At 35.9% G+C, this 21,449-nt stretch overlaps 3 protein-coding genes across 5 annotated transcripts; 2 read left to right on the top strand and 1 right to left on the bottom strand.

Moving 5' to 3' along the window:
• Window positions 1-335: 335 nt before the first annotated feature.
• Window positions 336-6,977, top strand: LOC105649571 (protein FRIGIDA-ESSENTIAL 1). 3 transcript variants are annotated; one of them, XM_012236257.4, is made up of 5 exons: window positions 336-861; window positions 4,050-4,566; window positions 4,720-4,946; window positions 5,046-6,622; window positions 6,728-6,977. In XM_012236257.4, the coding sequence occupies exons 1-5, from the start codon at window positions 471-473 to the stop codon at window positions 6,755-6,757; spliced, it is 2,742 nt and encodes a 913-aa protein (XP_012091647.1). In that variant the 5' UTR covers window positions 336-470; the 3' UTR covers window positions 6,758-6,977. The 3 variants fall into 3 exon arrangements, with proteins under 3 accessions (XP_012091647.1, XP_020540995.1, XP_012091648.1); XM_020685336.2 differs by having other exon boundaries at window positions 336-887; window positions 4,034-4,566; XM_012236258.4 differs by having other exon boundaries at window positions 696-861; window positions 4,034-4,566.
• Window positions 6,978-12,194: 5,217 nt separating this feature from the next.
• On the top strand, window positions 12,195-12,948 carry DYL1 (dormancy-associated protein-like 1). Its single transcript, NM_001308768.1, has 3 exons — window positions 12,195-12,300; window positions 12,387-12,606; window positions 12,912-12,948. Exons 1-3 carry the CDS (start codon window positions 12,195-12,197, stop codon window positions 12,946-12,948), a joined length of 363 nt encoding a protein of 120 aa, NP_001295697.1.
• A 1,528-nt stretch (window positions 12,949-14,476) lies between these two features.
• On the bottom strand, window positions 14,477-21,323 carry LOC105649568 (E3 ubiquitin-protein ligase). Its single transcript, XM_012236252.4, has 10 exons — window positions 20,970-21,323; window positions 20,789-20,834; window positions 18,493-18,551; window positions 16,714-16,795; window positions 16,463-16,583; window positions 16,331-16,372; window positions 15,466-15,984; window positions 15,236-15,343; window positions 14,932-15,141; window positions 14,477-14,835 (listed from the first exon to the last, which is right to left on the bottom strand). Exons 1-10 carry the CDS (start codon window positions 21,103-21,105, stop codon window positions 14,809-14,811), a joined length of 1,350 nt encoding a protein of 449 aa, XP_012091642.1. The 5' UTR covers window positions 21,106-21,323; the 3' UTR covers window positions 14,477-14,808.
• Window positions 21,324-21,449: the final 126 nt, after the last annotated feature.

The following is a 21,449-nucleotide window of genomic DNA, read 5'->3' as shown; positions in this document are numbered from 1 at the left end:
ATGAATAAAGAAAATAATAAGAAGAAAACGGTAAAGAGAAATTTCTCTCTATTCAGTATAATATTTTTCTATAGAAGCCGTTAATCCATAAATGATATTAGTTACATGATGTTTGTAGGCTGAACGACAAGGGAAACCTTTCCCCATGAACGACAGGTCGCTCGTGGATAGGAGGAAAAAGTTTCGATGAAAATGTCCATCAATTAAATTAAACCATACTGAACTTTAAAATTGTAAGGCCCATTACCCATAGAGACCAGCCCAAACCCGCATCAACCACATTCTGCACACCCGCCATTTGATCATGCCAATTAGGCCGGCATACTGAGACTTCTCTCATTAGTCATTTAGCTAGAGAGAGCCCATCTCAACGTCTAGTCGCTTGAAAGCTCACTGTTCAGTTAAATGAAACCAAAAAGTACCGTAACAAATTAACAACCAGAACGGAGCACGACTTCCGCCAAAACCGAATGCCACCACCATCATCCGCCGCCACGCGTTCCGACCATGATGACGACGATCATGCTCCCTCGTCCTCCGATCCACCTGTCAAAATCTCTGATTCCAAGCTCGATAACGACAAACAACACGAGGTCGAAGTTGAAGAAGTAGAGGAACAAGAAGAAGACGTTAATGATAATGACGATGGCAGCGAAGAAGAAGAAGCAGAAGAAGAAGAGTACGAAGAGATTGAAGTAGAAGAAGAAGAAGAAATAGAAGAAGAAATAGAAGTAGAAGAAGAAGAAGAAGAAGAAGAGGAGGAGGAGGAGGAGGAGGAGGAGGAGGAAGAAGAAGAAGAAGAAGAAGAAGAAGAAGAAAGTGCTTTAGATTCATCAAAGGAACCTAATGAGAAACGCAACGGTCAGTTTATATCTACAATTGATTTGGTATTTTTCACTTCAAATTTTATTTTCTTTGATTTGGCATTTTATATCAGTGCTATCTATTTGTGATTTTGTTTGAGAACATTGTTTGGTTGAGAGATACATGCTTATCTATTATGGTAATATCAAATCCATACCCATTTAGTTGTTAATAACTTGTAAGATCGTTAATGAGTGAAATAGGCTCTAGACAGTTTAGTCTCAACACAAGAAAATTTACACGTCCAAGGTACAATTTGTGCTACAATGTTTTTGAGGAGTCTGCTTTTATCGATGTTGAGTGACATTTATTGTGTCTTTGATTTTATTGGGAGGTTATTAGCTGATTGGCATTGAGGAAACTGTGAATCTCCTTGAAGGTTTTGAAGGAAGTGCCTTAGTGTGCAGTGGGAAATCTTTTGGTGATTGGCAGATAAACCTCTTACTTAATTGCTTTCATTACGAGGAATTAGTGTCCATGCTTGAGACACTGTGTCTGTGTAAAATGGAATAAGGTACTCTCCTACTTTGCAGTTTCAATAGGATCGAAGATGTTCAACTTCTGTCTTATTTTCACATGGAAATGTTAGATTCAACTTTCACCTAATTATCAGGAGATTTAGATATCACCTCCTCCCCGCTAGTTTTCAATCCTCTTTTCATGACTGTTCTTTTGGTTCAAATTGCTATGCGGGTCTCCGAGGACATATGTTTATTACCAGTGTTGTCACCAACTATGTTGCATGAAAACAGAAAAGTGGAAGTGTGGAAACTCGGGAAAACGCGGGAATAGGAACGGACACAGGAAATGGTATTTTTAAAAATACTGGAAACGGAAATGTGGGGGAAACATGTAAATATAAAAAATATAGGATTATATTTATAAATATAAAAGAATAAATTATCATAAACAATTAAATACATTCGACAACAATTAGAGAATGAATTTTTGAGAGTTTCCAGTTTACAGAAACGTATTTCTGAGAGGGGAAATGTGTTTCCAAATTACTCAATTTAGGGAAACGGCCTGAATTGTTTCCGAAGGTTCCATGCAGGAACCGTTTCCGAAACGCGGAAACAGCAGCCAAAGAAAGTCTCCGTGCAACAATACTCCTATAGACATTAAGGCGAGGCGAGGTGAGGTGAGGGATAGACGCCTTCAACTAGGCATTGCCTAGGCTCCAAGGCGCAGCCAGGCTAGTGATACGTGGGCGAGTGCCTCAAACAAATTTTGCTATTTTTCTTTACAGAAGGTTTGAAAGCCATTTAATAAGTAGGTCAAAATAGTGTTATTAGAATCTTATAATTCGTGATTCGAATCGTACAATTGAATTTAATGCTCATGCTGAACGATTCAAATCTTATGAATGAAATGGAATTGAGCATGAATCTTGTGATTCATGAGACTCGAATTGTAATACCCAACAATTCTTTTACCCAATAAAACAAGTCTGAAAGTCAATGTAGAGAAAGAAGAGAAAGAGAATATAGTTATATTAGAAGATAGAGATGATGAAGGGCTTGAATTTTGGAAATGATAATGAATTAATATGGATTTGGATAGGAAATTTAAAGGCTTGATAGTCTTACTTTGTTTTTGTTTTAAAATTTTAACTTCATAGTTTGATATTTTGAACTTGACAACTAGACAAGACATTATGTTCTCTTTCATTTTCTGTTTAATACCTGATTTGGAATTGAAATTTATATAAATACATTATTTGCAATTAAATTTTTAGCATCTTTTGATAAAATTAATGGAAATGTATCCATAAATGTATGTGTATTTATTTTTAATTAATTTTGAAAAGTTATACTGAATCTTACTATTCAATTCAATTCTCGATTCTAAGAATAAGAATTTCGATTCTTGATTTGACAGCTATGGGTCAAAATGTACACATAAATATGGGAAAAAAAGAGAGTGGCTGAAAAATGGAAAGTTCGACAGCCATTACATACATAGATCAAAATCTAATATAAACATTAAAAATAAGTAAGATAAGTATGGGGAAAAAAACGAAAGTGGCTACAAATTGGGAAGTTTGATAGCCAATGAAAGAATTAGGGTAAATTAAATCAAGTCTTCCATAACTTGAGAAAAGAAAAGAAAAGAAAATTATTTGGCTAAGAAAATTCCTTGAATGATTCTCCATAACTTGGTGAATCCAAACTAGAGAGTTACTTGGATAAAGAATCGATAAAGTATGAACTTAGCAAAGTATTGCCACTGTATACCAAAAACAAAGAGTTTCAAACTATCTTTTTGCGATGACAAAGAAGGGGAGAAACCCTTCTATTTTTGTGCTCTTCAAAAAATAGGGAGAGATGAAGAATTTTACTTTTGTGTAACTAGAAGGAATGCAACTCCAAGCCCACAGATATTGATCCATTGATCTTGCTAGCACGCATTAAATTCTAACTGCCAAATAAAAGTTCTCCTGAAAATTTATGGTCCATCCACAGTCTAAAAGCAAGTGGTTTGGTATTCATCTGCACATTTCAAAGGAAAATATATATTAGCCTTGATTTTCCCTTGTGGCTATCAATTTTCAAAATTCTTTCCCAGTAGATTCTTACGACGTTGACAATCACCCTTGCAATGCCAAAGCCTTTGCAATTTTCTCCTAATATCTTTAAAAATTGATGTTAGTGGCTCTATTCCTCTTGTGTATCAAAGTTGCAAATCTATTCAAGCAAGTAAAATCTGCTCTACCTCTAAACTGCTGAGGTGCTTCTAAACCAACACCCTTCACTGCTTTCATTTGCTTGAAAAATTGTTATGGTCAAAACTTATATAATTAACCCCAGAATATTCCTTCTAGGTACCAAAGCCACAGAGTTATCATACAACTTGTATAATCCCTTTTCCTCTGATGCTTATTCTTGTGAGCTTATGATATTGTTAACAAATGGGGTAGTTCTTTTCTCTCTTTTGTTCAATTCTTCAATTCTCCCCAGCTAGTTTGAGACTAAGGCTTGGTTGTTCAATCTTCAATTCTCATAAGTGCAACCATGGTACAATTTGACTTGGAATAACTGCTAGCTGATCTAATGTTGTCTTCTGTTTAGTGATTAAGTCTCCCAAGGTCTTTTAAGGCCTCTTCTGTTGTGTTAACAGGAGCACATGTGTTCTAGAGACACTGATATTACTTCATTTCTTGATTTAGTTCTTCTTCCATGTAGATGTTAGTCAAGACATGGAGTTTCAGGGGAATGACAGGCAGCAAATTCAGTCATGCTCTCCTCTGGGAAAATCTGACCTGGGGATACAATCGAATTCCCTTGTAGAAGATAGTTTCTGTAATTTGAAATTTTCTGGTTCTTCAAATGAACAACTGACACTGCGGGAGGAATCGCATGTGAACGATGAGGACTCCAAGTGTCTCAAGTCAAGAGAGCATTTGATTGCTGCTGGGGCGAATGGAAGTCAAGAATCTGTAGTGAAGGATGACGCTCATGCCCTTATGATAAAGAAAAACGCTAAAGTAATGAGCGAACCCCATAGTGATGGCAAAGCTCACTTATGTAATAGTGAAGATATGGCTGCTGAGACCACCAGTTCATCTAGTATCGTAGGACATGTTTCTAATGCCTTCGCAACAAAAGACTGCTCAGATATGAACGCTAATGGTATTCTGGATTCTAAGGTCAAGCCAATGGAAATATCATCAGAAGATGGTAAAGAGCGAACAACAACAAGGTGTGGCAATACTGGCTTACTCTTTCCTTCAATTTTACTTGCATCCCACTGGGTCTGTGGCCTTTTGCTGCATAGCATCCCCTCTTTTCTCATTGTAACTTTCCTGCTTGCCACAATCGATTCTTATTTCCTTCTAACCATTGACTTTTTCAGACTGGTTAATTCAGATATTAGGACTCGGAGTTTATCCTTTTCTGCTGAGTTCAAGGACCAGAACAAACGCCCAGCAGTTATATGCGACTTTTTTGCTAAAGGGTGGTGCATTAGAGGGAGTTCATGTAGGTTTCTTCATATAAAGAGTGAAGCGGATAATGCTAAAAAACAGCTGGAGGAAGATGCAACTGCTGCAATTTTCTCAAAAGGAGACCAGTTCAACGAAGGTATATAATATTCCGTGAATCCATGTTCTGTTAAGGTTGATGAACCTCCATTCTTTCATGATATTTATAATGCATACCCCACATCTTCTCCTGTATCAGGTTTGAGAAACATCATGGAAAAATCAAAGTTGCCTGATTTTCCTGACCTAAAGGCAACTCCAAATGGAAATTGTGCTGCTATTTCTTGTCATTTCTCTTCAGAAAGAATCTTGGCTCTTGAAAATGGAGAAAACCGAATGTTGCATCAGTTGGAAGATGAACATAAGTTTTCGTCACTTAAGAGAAAGGAATTATCTCATGATGTCAATCCTGACACCCAGCAATTTCCTTCATCAAAAGATGATCTTGGGATTTCTTCCTCCTTAAAGGATGTAGGAACAGAGAATTTTAGACATAATTGTACCACTACTGATTATGGAAGCTATACCTCTCTAACTAATAAGTACAACTCTCCTTCATTCCAGAACAACTTCCCACCTGAAAATAGAGCTTCTTCAAGTGGCTCAGCTGTAACATCAATCAATTACCGTGGTGTGAATCCTTCTTCTTATTTGAGCAGTTTGGACAATCTAAGATACATTAGAGACAAGTATGTGAATGGTTCAAGCTTTGATGGTTCATTTTCAAGTAGTGGCATGTTCCCATCTCACCTGATCTCAGCTTGGACAGGACCTTCATTCTCTTTTAGTTCCTCTTTGAATACAAGCCCTCTTGGTTCTCAAAAGCTGTTGGACAGTGATAGAGACTTCCGTGCTTCTCGATCATCTTCATTACTGCACAGTGCTTCACCTCTTTCTGGTCCTGAGCGAGAAAATTTACCTATGAACATTGCATCTAGGGATCCTTTGAACTTTGCAGAACACAAAGCAAAAGTATCCTCAAATGATTGGGAGCCATCCGTACCTTTTCGACCATCTTTTTTTATCACTCATACTATATCATCATCTCCTGGAAGCCAATATGACCCTCTTCATGATAGCATTGACTTGCCCACTGCAGGATACAAAATACCCTTTAAATTTTCTTTTGTTAGTCACAGGATGCCCAGCCTCGATACACTACATCAACCGGCACATGGGAACTCCTCAGTAAGTCGTTCCCTTGGCCCAGAACATAATGCTGACAAAAGTACATTATCTTTTCATAGTAGATTCCATGAAAATGTGTCAGCCAAGAATTGCTATACAACTGGAACAGATATGCTTGCTACCGGAACTGTGGTAGGGGAGACTTGTGTGGTCGATGCGCAAAAAGGGACCACACCCAACGAAGAAAATGCTTCAAGCACTGGCGAACGCAGAGATATTCCAGATATGAGCAAAGTTGATGCTGATCATGATTCCAGCCCCAGGCACCAAAATGATGGGCCAAGACACAAAAAGGACTCAAAGGTAGATAAGGTTAAGCAAAAACGTGAAATGGTTGTTGACCAAAAGATAGAGGGAGAATCAAGAGCTGTAAGACATTTCCGTGCTGCTCTTGTTGATTTTGTTAAAGAATTGTTGAAACCGACCTGGCGTGAGGGTCATCTCAGCAAGGATGCACATAACACAATAGTTAAAAAGGCTGTTGAGAAGGTTCTTAGCACCTTGCAGCTCCATCAAATTCCAACTACGATGGAATCAATTAAGCAATATCTTTCTTCATCCCAGCCTAAGATTGCAAAGCTTGTTGAGGTGAGCCGTAATTTTACAGATAATATGTACTTGCAGAAGGCATAGACACTGGATTTTGAAAGTTGTTCGTGATTGACAATTGACAGTTGCTTCTTTTGTTTGCAGGGATATTGTACAAAGTATGGGAAATCTTGACATGCCAAGCCAATCTTTTTCCTTTTTCTTTTGTACAGTTTACCTTACATTTTAGTAATTCAAAATTGCAACAGTATATTTTAAGGCTTATTTAACATAGTTAAAACTGGAGATTCCAGTGGAATGCTGTGAATTCTGTTCAGATGTTTTTTCTATGAATGATTTTTGTTTCCTCCTGGCTGATCTTTTTGGAATAAAACATAGAAGTTGTCTGCGTTTAGTTTTTCTCTTTCTTTTTTTGGCTTAAAAATATATCTTCTTATTCATTGAATACAAGAAAAGTACTTCTAAGTAATGCTGTTCAATTTAGCTGGCTTCTAAAAGCTTGTCCTAGCAGTTATTGCACCTTTGCTTGTTTGACCAATTTGTTCTTACGTGTAGCCTCTCTCACCCCTTCTTGGTGCATTAGAATGCGTCTCTCTTTCATATGATTATGGGACTAAAACATTAATGTTGTATTTGATGTACTTAAGTAATGCTGGATTGGACCTCCAACGTCTATGAACTGGCTTCCTAGAAAGCCACAGTGCAGTTGGTAGTTTTCCTTATTGTAGTATTGCTTTATGGTGTTAAGAGAGTGATAATCGAAATCCATCACCATTTTAAACTAGTGGGCTTCAGTAACAATTGTTTTGCATTATTTCTGCCAGCATATTTTGATGTTAGTTCTTTTGTCATTTTTCTCTTCTTTGTGTAAATGCTGGTTCATCATATTTTATTGTGGTTTTCAGATACCTATGGATGGTCAGTGCAGGTTACTTTTCTATGACACTGTCAAATATGTGGGAGATATAGATCAAGAGAGGTACTTGCCTTATTTTGCTATGTCATCCCTTTGATTAATGAAATTATAACTGACACACCCTTTTGGTAACGTTACATTGTTTTGCTATGAAAAGTCTTAATAATTATCAGTGCATCTTTTAACTGTGTGGTAAGAATATATTGCAGTTCAAAACCAATCCTACAAGAGACCAGAATCAGAACAATGAGATATTTGGATTGTGCTCCTAAATCAATTCATTTAACTCTATTAATTCCTTAAAATGATTGCATCCTACCCATTTGTGGGTTAGCAAGGTTTGGTTCAGGTGGGATCAATGCGGAGTTGCGATTTATTTATTCATGTCAATCTACACTGGATATGCTTAGTTAAGTCTTGAATCAGTTAATGCCCCCACCCTGCACCTTTTCTTTTCCTAAAGAAAAACATTTCAGTGCATTGTTTTGGTACCTCAATTGTAAAAATCTATGATATAGCGGAGACGGTGATGCAGGGACACAGCATATCCCAGAAAAATCTACAAAGCGTTATTCCATTTAGAAATATAGATGGGTTTCAGGGTTTTTACTATAGTGAATAATTCAAAAATTCTACATATATACAGAAGTTGTGTTTGTGTGCCATTTGACATGATAACCTATTATAGCGTGTAAACGTAACTTGTTGTGTATGACTTTTTTTTCATGAAATTTATTTTCGTAATTTTAATCACATTCTGTAATTATTGAAATACGTTATAATGTTAAAATTAAAATCAAGTAATGGAAAATTAAAAAAAAAAAATTCAAATAAAAAAGTAAAAGATACATAAAATAAATCTAAGGTACAAAATTGTTAATTAAGGTCATATTATTTTAATAATGACAATATTAAAATTATTTTTTATAGTCAGCTTATTTTTATTTTGAGAAGGCGTAGTTTGTTTGTTTACAATATTAAAGAGAAAAAAAAAATTAAATATATCTCTTTAGATATGAGAATCAATATTTTTAATTTATACTTTTTAAAATATTGAATTGAGAACCTTTTTTTTTTTTAAGTCATAACACTAATTCTACATTTAATAATAAAAAACTAAATAAAAATAATAATGTTGTTAATATATTGTTTTCTTGAGAAGAGTTGTTAATATATTGTTAACCTAACTCACAAGCAGCAGGTATTCTCATTACAATTGAATCCAACAGTTTATATAAAACCCATTTAAATCTAATGGTCACAAAGACTTCTTTATAGATAAAAGAATTTTCTATTATCTACAGTAGTTTTGCCCAACCTGATTCCTATTCCATTCTCAGATCCTATATGTGGGTTTAAGTTTTTCAACCCCCAATCCTTTTTCAGTTGGGTTAAGATCATTCATACATGTTATCTAAATTCTACAGACTATAGAATCAGACTACTGGGCTGCAACTTAGAAGTTAGAAGTATAGCAGCATGCCTGTATACTAGGTTGCCTCCTCTCCTTTGACATAATTGGGAGTTGTTATTTCACTTATTTGTCTGAAAAGGGAAGAAAGGATGGTACAAAGACTAAAATGAAAGTGGATATGTAATTCAAGGACAAACCTTTAGTCATGACATCTCAATTAGGTAATTCCTCATTGTACTAGTTTTAAGTAATACTCTTAGGACACGATAATGTTGAAGTGTTTTGTTAAAGATCTACAGAACCTGTCACCATTAGCAGTTGTGACAGGTGGTGCACCACATGCTGGAAAACTGGACTGATTCAAAAATGTTGCAAATCAAGATGCAGAATCGCTTACTTTTTGGAATGGAGGGTGGATTCATCAATGTCGCTTCAGTCAATGAGATGATAAAAGCTGCATATGTAGTTTTATTTGCATTAATAACTGCAGGTCTGTAGCTGAATTGGACAAATGAATAACTACTATCTCAATTTTTGAATAAAAAATGAAAAATGGAGCTACAGACTAATGTAACTTGCAAGTTTCTTCTGTCATAGTACGTGCTTTATTACTCGTTGGCTTGTGCGCATGGCATTGCCTGCATGAGCAAACAAATGACTGAAATATTTTCTGGCCAAACGACAAATTGGAATTAGATTGCTCCCTGTTTGCTTTATTTCTTTCAGTAGGATTTGGGTTTTCCGAGACTTTGATGCTGTGAGTGTTGCCATCAGTTGATCTCTTCTTTTTGCTACGAGTTGCACCTATGGAGCCAGGCTTATGATTCACCTGCTTGAATCGATAAAGAAATGCCTCTAGTTGCATCTGTCTGCTAGATATTGAAATTTCAGCTGGGCAACTATTGTTTGAACTATGAGCCGCTAATTTTGGTGTAATGTGACTGAACTCAAACTCCTGGTTTTGCTTCTTTATTTTGATGATGTTGTCTCTAGGAGGGGACCATGATTGGAGATCTTGAACAGATAGGAGGTCAGCAAAGGAGAGTGATTCGAATGATGAACAGATATCAGTGGCAACATCCAAAGAGATCTTGTCTTGCAGGTGAGTTGCCATTTTGTTGCCGATTAGGTTGCTAGAACCTGCATTTTTATAGATACAAAGGCAAGGCTGGATCATGGATATTCTGTCCCTTTCTGTTTGTTTTTTATTGGTTTTGTAGCCGTTTCAAAATTTTTTTTTTTTTTGGTCTGATTTTTATGCAGAATTGCTTGTACTTAACCTAGGACTGATACTGTCCGATGAGGGGAATATCAAAAGCATGAAAAGACTTCAGGATCCCTTGTTCGTCTTTTGTGACCTACTGGTCGTAGGATGTGACAGAATCTTTCACCTGTGGAAGGTATTTTTCAATCATTCAGATATTAATTATCAATATCACTAATTTTTATTAGTGGTAAATAAAGTGTTTTCTGAAAAAAAAAAAAAAAAAAAAAGCAAATAAAAATATGATTAGTCAAATATGATAAATTATTGCTGGTGCAACCCTTCATGAAACTAGAGGGTGATACATGAAAATTTTTGACGGTCTTTCCAATTTGATTAATTTTTATTGGAATTCATTTCAGATGATCCTTGGCCGGACTTTTCTTGTAAATTGCTTAAATAGCTAGTTGACAATAATGGCCTTCAAAGCAGAGTAATACTGGATATCTCGTAGGGAAAATAGTTGACAAGGTGAATATATTGATAAATTAGTATATAATATATCAAAACACAATCTTTGATGCATATTCTTTAGGAGTCATGACTGAAACTCTATTATCAGAATTCAAGCCTGACGCAAGAAGTTTGATCTTTTTTTTTTTTTTGATTCCCTTTAAAAGAATGTTTGAGCTAAATGTTGGTTCCTGGTGGTATTTTTTACCCACAGATAGCAAAGTCATTATCATTGATGATTCCAAAACGCTAAAGATTATTAATCAGTGATTTGTGTTGATGGAAATTCCAAAGGAGGCGGCTTTTTATAGTATAGTATCTGTTAATCCATCATTGTCAATGGAAGTCTACAGTCTCATGTTCTATGGTATAACTATTTGCCGGATACGAACCTTTTTTGAGAACGAACATGGTGGTTCGAACTTCCAACTGACTAGATTTTTCTTGGTTCAAAAGATCTCCCGAAGGTGGGCCTTGTTTCCAATCTAACTCGTAATGTAATTGCAAAGCAGAACTGGACATACCGAGTTTCCTTCTTCAGTATAATATATTATTCCCCACCCATCGAATAGACAGTACAGAAATAAATATGGCAGCCCAAGTTATGTTTGCGAGGAAAAAGAGCAACAATATTAATTCAGTGACTCGTGTAATTAAATAGAAAAATCTTGAGTTTATTTTTATATCTAAGAAAGATTATATCTTTGATGTCAATTAATTAATTAGTTTAAGTTTTGTATTTTTTCCGTTATTCTTTTTTGCTAAAAATATATTAAAGACGTGGCATTTTTATCACTAGGCCACTGGCCTGATTACAATGAATCTAATTAAGCTGATGGATATGAATATGAATTGCAGTTTTGAGAAAAATAATTTGGTTAACTGATAAGATTAGTTACCATGTATGAAGAACTAGAATTAATAAGAGGTGAGACTAGGCTAAATAAAAGAATTGATTTCCACTGATGCGTGCCTTTATGCTCCGTTTGGGAAAAGGAAGGGAATAAAATAATGGGAGAAAGAAAATTTTTTTTTTTTTTTTAATGGTATCTTATTTGTTCCATGTATTCTGATACAGAAATACCATGTATAATATAAGCAAGTGTTTTTGAACAAAAATCTATTGTAAACAAATAAGCAGGCCACACGTTTCACCATCAAAATCGAAGCTCCATTATCTATCTATTATCTTTCTCGCCATTGTCCAAAGAATAGGACAAAACAATTACACTTGTCAAGCAAACCACCATTTTCTGCCATCACCTTCATGAGCAGATATTATTTATCGGGGCCCATTTTACCGAGTCTTCGTCCTTATCCATCTTTTTATATCTATCCACTTGCCATTTTCCTATTTCCACTAACCCACCTCATTCTTAAAACCTATTTACCCGCATTAATCGCGCCTGGAAATAGACAAAAACCTGTCTGGACATTTTCCACCAATAATAGATATTTGAGACATTACAACCACCGCCCTTCTATATATCTTAACCAGCCACTGCACTGAAATTTTCACTAAGCTAGCAAAGCTAAAGAGATCAGAGAAAGAAGAAGTGTAAAGATGTTGCTAGACAAGATGTGGGACGACGTCGTTGCGGGGCCTCAGCCCGACCGTGGCCTTGGCAAGCTCAGGAAGATAAGCACCAAGAAATTAACCGTAGTCACGGGTATGCGCATGTATACATAGTTTTCTTTCACCTAGATATAATATTTCAAGTTACATGTTATCAGAGTTGACGATCTTGTGTTATAGAGGGAGAAGGAGAGAGTAGCAAGTTTCAGAGGTCGATGTCGATGCCAGCAACTCCAGGGACACCTTCCACTCCGGTGACACCCACAACTCCGGTTTCCGGTCGCAAGGATAATGTATGGAGGAGCGTTTTCCACCCTGGAAGCAACCTTGCCACCAAGGGTCTGGGTGCTCAGCTCTTTGACAAGCCGCAGCAGCCTAATTCCCCCACCGTTTATGACTGGTAATTTCCGTAAACATATATATCATCTTTCTTGGCTCTATGCATCTTTTTCAGGTGTTTTAGTGGCGCGTGGGAATAGATCTTGGTCTTCTTGCTTGCATGCATGCAAGTACACACGATATGGTATTTTATATGTCACGTTGGTTTGTGCTTTAGTTGAATCTTGCCGTCAGATCCGTTTACCTTTTGTATCAGATGGCTTGGATATTTATTTATTTTTATTTTTAAAATTTTTGTTCTTTTATCTGGTTTGATTTTGAGTGTGCTAAAATGACGTGGGTTACACATGATCGTATTCATGGCAGGCTTTACAGCGGAGACACCAGGAGCAAGCATCGCTGAAGTGCTGAAGTGGCAGTCAAGTAGGGTTGCCATGTAAATACCGTCGTTTTGTTTCCCGGTCTTCACTGCGTTGCTGTCGTTTTAATTAATGCTTACTATGCTTAGTATTTGCTACGATCTGACTCAAAAGTGTTTAAGCTATGTGTGAGTAAAATGTTATCACGGTTTGTTGACCTCTGTAATTCGAGATCTGCCGTGGACGGTGGTGATGAAGCTACTTTATTGTTGTGGTTAAATAAAGAAATTGCATTTGTAAGTTTTTTAATTTGAACATGTTAAATAATTAAGTACTGGGTATCACTTGTTTCTTCTTTTCTCTTTTTCTAATTTTTTGAAATGATAATCTAAAAAGCCTTGGTGTTATCCTCCCTGGAGTGCTTAGCCAAGCGTGGTGGTTGGTTAATTTCTATGATAACTACAATCAAATCAACATTAAGGTTTATGTCTAGATGGATAGAAATAATTAAACTATTAATCGTCAATCATCGTATGGCGGGTGGACAAAGTATCATGGGAAAGTGGGGCCGAGCTGTGATGTGGAGCGGATAAGGAAGATCAACGGAGAATAAAAAAAAAAAAAAAAAGCTTTTAAGTAACTTCGAGGATGAGACGATGGAATAGCAGTGATTTTTTCTTTCGACTTCGATTTATAAAATATCTTTAGTCCCTTTAAACACATCTGGGAGCTTTTTCTAAATATTTGAGAGGGATCTCTTTGTTTTTTTTAGGTCTGTTTGCCGTAAATTCGATGATTAGTCGGGTGAAAAAGCATTTTGAGGATGAGATGGTGAAGGTTGTCCTGTTTTGGATCAAGACTTGTTACTTTTCATTCCAATTTCCATGACAAAAAAAAAAAAGAAAAAAAAAAAAAGAAAAATGTAGCTCTTGAAAGTGCTATTTTTGATGGGGCCTAGGCATGCCCATTAATCAAGAAATTAGGTAAAGTGTCCAATCTTATCAAGGTAGTGATAATTCAGGAAAGGCATGTCGTCCTCTTCTTCATTTTTTTTTGCCCCTTTTCTTTTTCCCGAGAAAAAGCTAAAAATGATTCCAATGGATGGTCAGTTTTTCAAATTACTCCACTTGTGCAATACAGTATTAAAACGGTGAAAGCTTTGGCTTTTTGTTTCTAATCAAAATATCTCATTGTCTGATATTAATTTATAGAAAAAGGACATACATCAAATGCAAGAATGATGATATTTTGTTAGGGCAGTTAAGACTTTTACGTTCTAAAACTGGAGAGGTTACATCTCTTGAACATATAAAAACATATAATTCAAAATGCAATAGCAAGTTGGAAGAAAAACAATAGTGGAAACATCAACATCCATGTGGATATGGGACAAATTTGCACTCAAAAGTTGCTTTCTCTGGTTCAATGATGAAGTTAAAATATATATATATATACACACAGTATTGACGCAGTTCCAAGGTGATGAAACATTAGTTTGGTTTAGAGTCAAAGCAGAAGTAGAGTCTACCACGCTACCCTTAGGGCAACGGCTTCAGACTATCAATCAATTCATTGATAATATTAATCACCTCTTAACCATTTTTATTAAATGGCAACATCTGAAATAATCACAAGCACTGTATTGCATAGTTTAATAGACAACTTGACAAAATTTACACTGAACAAACTTGAAGCCTCACATGTCATAACCTAAAAAAAAAAAAAAAAAAAAAAAAAAAAAACACAATTTCTGCCATGTATCTGACAGTGTGGATATTTGAACATTTGATGCTCATGTAAAAATAAAACTTGATTGGGTACGTGAATATATATATACGTTCATTCTGTAAAAACAAGATGGTTTCTATGACAAGCTTGGAGGCAACCTTGTCACCATTTTACTTCTAAAGCTTTTTCTGATACGCCAAAAGCTGAAATAACACAAGTAGAAAAGATTACTATAGTATAGGATTGGTATATCCTTGTCAGCAAGTTCATCTATTAAGGCTGAGATAACACAAACTCACCAGATGCCCTTGAGTGGAATTATACGTTCTAAGCCCTGCCAGAGTTTCTTGCTCTTCTAAAACTTGCAACTTGTCTTTGCATGGATCAATTACACTAGGCTTAGAAACTGATACATTTGTTGAGGATGAAGTATTAAGCTTTGAATTTAACTCTTTCACCAGATATATTTCAACTTCATCTACTTGCAGAGCAGTTTGGAGAGCAACATACTGCATTACAGTGAGAATAAAAAACTGAAGTTATCAAAATGCAAATGAAGCATCATTGATAGGAAAACACGTTGTGCGGTGGAAAAAGAATTACCTGAGATAGCTGTTTGACTGAAAAAGTTGGCTTGCAGCGAAGATATGGCCGCTGCAAACTGGGTATTCTTTGATCATCAAAAGAAACAAGCATGAGGTGGATATCCTTCTGAAATTATAAGGAAGCGAATCAATCATTTTTGGAGCATTTAAGGAGGACAGGAAGAGAAAATAGTGCTCCAGAAAAATAATGATCTCAGAACATGATCACCAGCAATAAATCTGCTTTACCTCATTATCAGTTTCCTCCAAGTTTCGAAGATACTCTGCTAACTTAGAGATACGACTGTTTCGGGCATTCTTTCCGTTGCCAGCATTTGCACTGCCATATCTTGTGTGACTCCGCATACCACCTTTGCCCCAGGCAAGCCTTTCTGAGGGGCCAACAAGCCCAGCACAGGATCCCATGGATTCCCTATTCAATTCTGAGTCATTTTCATCTCCACCGCCATCTGCATTAGCAGCTTTGGACCGACCACCTCCCCATCTCTTATATCTTTTTGATTTAACTTCTACACTGTGCTCCTCAGCAGACGATGAATCTTTGCTTCCATCACAATTTGCATCTCCATTGTCATCAGACCCTTGAATATCAGCTGTTCGATGATTTCTCCTTCCTCTTGAGTTGGGATCTCGGCAACGGCCTGGTGTTCTCCTTGCAAATGTATGTACTGTGTTTCTAGCTGTTGTCCTTTTCCTGCCAAGAGCTTCTGCTTGTCGGCGAAAAGTCTGGGCAATAGAAGCTTGGATCTGTCCAAAACATCCAAAGATTAAATCATTGAAGAAGGTCGTAATAGAGGAGAATTCTGCACAAGTTTGCTGCAAAGTAATCACCAGCGAGACCTAAGAATATATGGTAAAATTGGTGGTCATATGTTATTTTACCCCTAAAAGCCTTATCTAGAAGTAGTCTTCAACTAACTGGCATAAAGGAAAGTAAAACTCATGGATCCACATACAAATAAAGACATATTTAGTCTTTGGTCTTTTCTTTTATTGCTTTCTTTGGTTGAATAACCGAATTTAACATGGACCTGCAAATAAATGAATACATGTCTGGATTCCAGATGACTTGCTATCAATTTCAACAACTCACCTGCTTATTGCGTGCCTTCTCCTCCTCATGAAATGCTAATTCCTGGAGCAGATATTCAATTTTAATATTTCTCCAATTTCTGATACAGAATAGAATCTCAGATCCCATTTTAACATTGAAGTAAAAGTATACCTCTTTCTCATATTTGTCAATATCAGGATACAACACAGCAATTAATGCATCATAATTTGGGTCATCTCTCAAAGAACGACGACTGGCGCAATGGGTGCGGCAAGCAGGGCACTCATTGTTCCTATAGTGAATTCAGTCAGCATACATTTCCAGCATCCATGTTTTAAAGAGATGTCAGGAAAGAAATAAAAGGAAACATGCACTTTAATAGGTTCAGGAGGAAAGAAACTGGAGAAAGGTTGAAGAGTTACCCAAGCCGCATAGATTTGTCTATGCATTCCCTGCAGAAGCGATGCAGGCATTCCATTACTGTCCTGGTTTTTCGAATGATCCCTAGACATAGAAAGGGTTAAATTGGTAACTTTTTCCGTTCTACCTATAAGTTTGATACTTATGCATACATGTGAAGAAAGGGAAGAGTTATAAGCTCTGGACTTGTATTTAGATCATAACTCTAAATGAACAAACAATGTTATATTTACTGCAAAGGGATGTTCATTTACTAAGCTGCAGCCTGTAGATTTGAGACTACAGTGATATACCATGCGGACCTCAAATTTTAGTTAGTATGGATTAAGTAGCGGTAACTAGATGAAGTAAAAGATAACACACAATCATACATCATAATGCCAACACGAGTGCAAACAATCTTAATCAAAATCCCAGTGTAACAGGAAAAGGAAAGATGAATTTAAAACCCAAAAATTGCTTATTTAAAACTAGGATATTTTTTCTGAGATTTCATCATGTATTTCAGATAAATATCACTAAATTTGTTGAGATATTAACATAGTTCAGGCAAACTATACAGATGAAGTAGATGTTTAACCAATTATATCATAATTTAAGGGGAAATCATGGTGGACAATATTAGGTAAACCAGGGAATCAGAACTCTTAAAGCATGATTTTCCAGACTGAGCAAGATCTAGGTAAATCCATTATTCAACTCCATTCAATCTCTGAATTAACTTCATTTGGCAGTGGATGCTTCATGTCCTTGACAGAGTAATTTTTCTCAAATTAACAAAAGCTGTGAGTTCCCCATCAAAACAATTGACAGTTGCCAACCATTGATAACCATTGGCTAACCAAACCTTAACTGTTTTACACCTTAATCAAATATTCGTCTAAAAATTACATTATATATATATTTATACAAAAAAAAATTCCTTTTTGTCAGCATGTATAACTTGCACTCACGTATATAATGTATATATCATTAATTAAAATATCAAGAAAATATATAACAGTTTTTTATGACAATTAATGAATATATGAGTATGTTAGTCAAAATTATCCAAAACCATACTCTTAGCTACCAGACAATATTAGAACTTCTTTGCAATTCATTTTCAAAAAGAATATGTAAGTCTACTCCACCCAACAGTACTTCACCATGAAAAAAAATGGCAGGAAATCTGCAATAATGTTGCTGATACATGTTTAGAATGCTAGCATGATAAGTACACACTGAAATAAAAGAAACGAGGTAAAGTGAAACTGAATACAGTGTATCCTAGAAGAGCATTTGACAAAAGCAGGTAGCCATTCAGCATTATAGAGGAACATACTGACTGAAGATAGTGATGTTTATCCAAAGGCTCTCTGATCCTTAGGCCTCGAAAAAATGCATCCAAATGATAAAAACAGATAAACTGTGCAGTTTCTAACATATCATGCATTCATGCATTGTGTTGCAGCCTATAGGGGGTGCGGCAAACTGAAAGCAAGTATTTTTTTTGCACAAACTCATGCAAAATAATGAGCTCAAAATGATGGTATGATAAATTGCAATCCAGCACTTTGATCCACAAACCATTTATGTTTTCCCAATAGGCATACAAGTGTTAAATGACACTCTAAAATAACAAATAATGATAAAGAAAAACTAAACTTCTGCACATGTGAGTTTGCTGACTACTATAATAATGCATATTTATCAAGATAAAGATTAACTGTAACAGCAGAAATCTTTCATGTAAACTTCCTAGGTGTCTGAAAGTTAATACAAGCAGCTAAAACCCATACCTAGACAGATTGGACACTGTACTTCCTTGCGTATTTCGGACAGCTTCACTACAACATATCTGCAACAAAGCAACACAGAAACAATGTCAGCAGCCATCATATACACTGTTCAGGACCAATTCTTATGGCTAGATTGGCTTTTAACCTTCCCTTCACATTTTATATGCATCTGTTCTCAAAATAAAATGGGAAACTTTTCATGTGATTGAAGTCATAGTAAACATAATTTTACTGCATATAAATACACAAGCCCATAGATCCAAACAATAATTGAATGCATAATCTGTAGCATTATGTGACATGAAAATTATGAGAAAAATCAAATAAGAATATGCACGAACCATATGTTGGTAACATTATTAATGCATTCCAAGCACAAAAATTAGAAAAGAAGAGATACAGTGAACATCAAAGGAAAAGGAAAACTTGGCCACTGATATTTGAACTGACAAATATTGTCAATGTGATATGCAGAATGCTCAGAGACATAGCGCATCCTTCTTAATTACGTATAATCAAAGGCCGATCATAAAATTTCAAAGGTGCATTTCTAAAGTTCTGCATTTTTTGCTTAAAAAAAATTATGTTCACGTGAATACAGGAGTTTAACTGCAATGTAGTATAATGCAGGTTGAAGAATTTTATCAAGATTCAAGAGGAAAATGGTACCCTAAAAGTTTGACTAAATCAGTCATCTGAATGCATTTTGAGAATTCATTATGATCAAACCTAGATTTTTAAGCGTCTTGAAAGACATAAGAAAAGAAGGAATATCTCTTTTCAAAGAAAAGGAAACTGGAAATTATTTCTAGAAGCCAATTTGACCCTATCACGAGTTTTTGTCAAGAACTTAAAGCCAAAATATGCCCTTATGGAATATACTCGAAATATTTTAGCAACCTTCCCTAAAAAGCTTAAAATTTACTTTCTCCATATTCGAAGTATTCAGGAAATGATGCATCAGTAAACTAACACGGTGGTTTAGATAAAAGAATCCAATAGACTGAGTAGGACCTGAAATTCCACTCTGTCAAATTAACTACAGAACATATATACCGATATCCAAACCCAAAAGAAAACAAGGAAAAAAAAGGGGGTGAGGATGGGGTTTACAGCATGACATCAAATTTATGTCAAATACTGAACAGCCATGAGTCGTATGAAGCCTTGCAATAGCATCTTGGCAGCAAATAAACCTCAGTTTCGAAGGGAAATGCACTAGCATATAGACACAATCAAAGACCACAGATTCAGATGCTGCAATTTGTCAAATTCCAAACCACTAAATTCTGCAATCTGAAAAAGAATCAGATTACTATGTACAGCATAGTGCAATCAAAATTTTCAAACAGATGTTTAAATTCAAAAGGTTTGTAATATTACCAGAAAAAGAAAACAAAATATTGTGCTTGGAATCATGAATGTATTTTTTAATCCCAATTCTTGCAACACAGGCGATACAATACTTTGTCTACTCCCAAAAAAAAAAAAAAAAAAAAGGGCGGAAAGAACATATTGTCACATATGAAAGAGGCCAGATCATCATTCTGATGGAAATTAACAACATACAAAAAGCAAAATTAAATGGGTGAAATTCGTAAATAGAAACAAAAGCACAGTGACTCCTTGACCCTCCTCGATAACATATATAGAAGGGAACAAAATTTGAGAACACTTTGCATCACCTAAGCTGGCCAGTAATCTGACAGCTAATCTATAATTATGAAGCTGCCAGTTACAGCGCGAAACCAACATTTAAGCTAAATTGATAAACGAGGGGTTTAACTCAGATAAACTCACACTTGTCATTCGAAAGTAGAGTAACAAGCAAATTAATAACCTTACACATCATCCAGATACAAATTTCACAAGCACAAACAAACCGACCACACATCGTAACAGGAAAAACCAACTCTCATGCACACACTAATTCGAGCAAAAATTACCACGACTCCTGAGCTCCACTCCCCATAATTTGAAGACAATGGAACGCAACCCAGCAATAAACATGGTGAAAGCAACCAGAGCCACTCGGGAAACAAAAGTTGAAAATCGACGCTAGCTACAGCAAGAAAAGCCAATGCTCCATAAACACATACGAGCTTATCACCCAATGTTCTCGTAAAATGCGACGAGTAAAAAAGCAGCTAACAAACAAAGCATGCAGATCCTAAATGAAAATCCCAGCGTTCGCGCATCAAACAGCACCACTACAATCAATAAGACGTGGCGATCCAGAAAGGAAGAAGAAGAGAATGTCAAACCAAAACAACAGTAACAAATAAACAATACGTACTCTTCTTTCTCTTCTTCATTACTCGAAGATGGGCTTCGATCAGATTCTGTGAAATAATAGCAAAAGAACCTCAAGGATAATACTTTAAACTAAACGATAATCAAATTCCAAAACTAAATGCACAAACTTTGAGTTTTGAGTTTCTCTTTCTCGTTGAAAATTTTTTTAGTTATACACGTACCATCAGCACCGCCATCATTATCATCATCATCAGGAAGCGGCTGCTGCTGCTGTTCATGGCGGTTGTTGGGGAGGTCTTGCAGCAGAAGATCATCGTCTTGTTGGTGGGTGTCATAGGGACGTTTCTGGGCTGGCATTTTCTGCTTTCTATTAAAAAAAACCCAACCACGGAAGGAATTCAAATGCTGCTGATAAAAGTTTAATGTTGGTTGTTGTCAATTCAAGAGGGAAAGTCACCAACAAGAAAGGCGTAAGCGAGAGGAACAGAGATTGAAGGTGGTCGAATATAGCTTGACCTTCCTGCTGCGTTTTTTCGGAGAGAGAAATAGATTATAAAGAAAGGCGGACGAGTAGAGGCTGTGTCTCTCGTGGTATTTACCGGACTCTGCTGTATTTATACATGTATGTATATCCATGTATGTATGTGTATTTGATTATATATATATATATAATCTTAGTATTTTTTTGAAGTGAATTAAAA

The sequence above is a fragment of the Jatropha curcas genome, chromosome 11, assembly GCF_041381405.1.
Source record: "Jatropha curcas cultivar XTBG-Jc1 chromosome 11, XTBG_Jcur_1.0, whole genome shotgun sequence".
NCBI classification, from domain to species: Eukaryota; Viridiplantae; Streptophyta; class Magnoliopsida; order Malpighiales; family Euphorbiaceae; genus Jatropha; species Jatropha curcas.
This window is presented reverse-complemented; position numbering and strand designations above follow the sequence as displayed.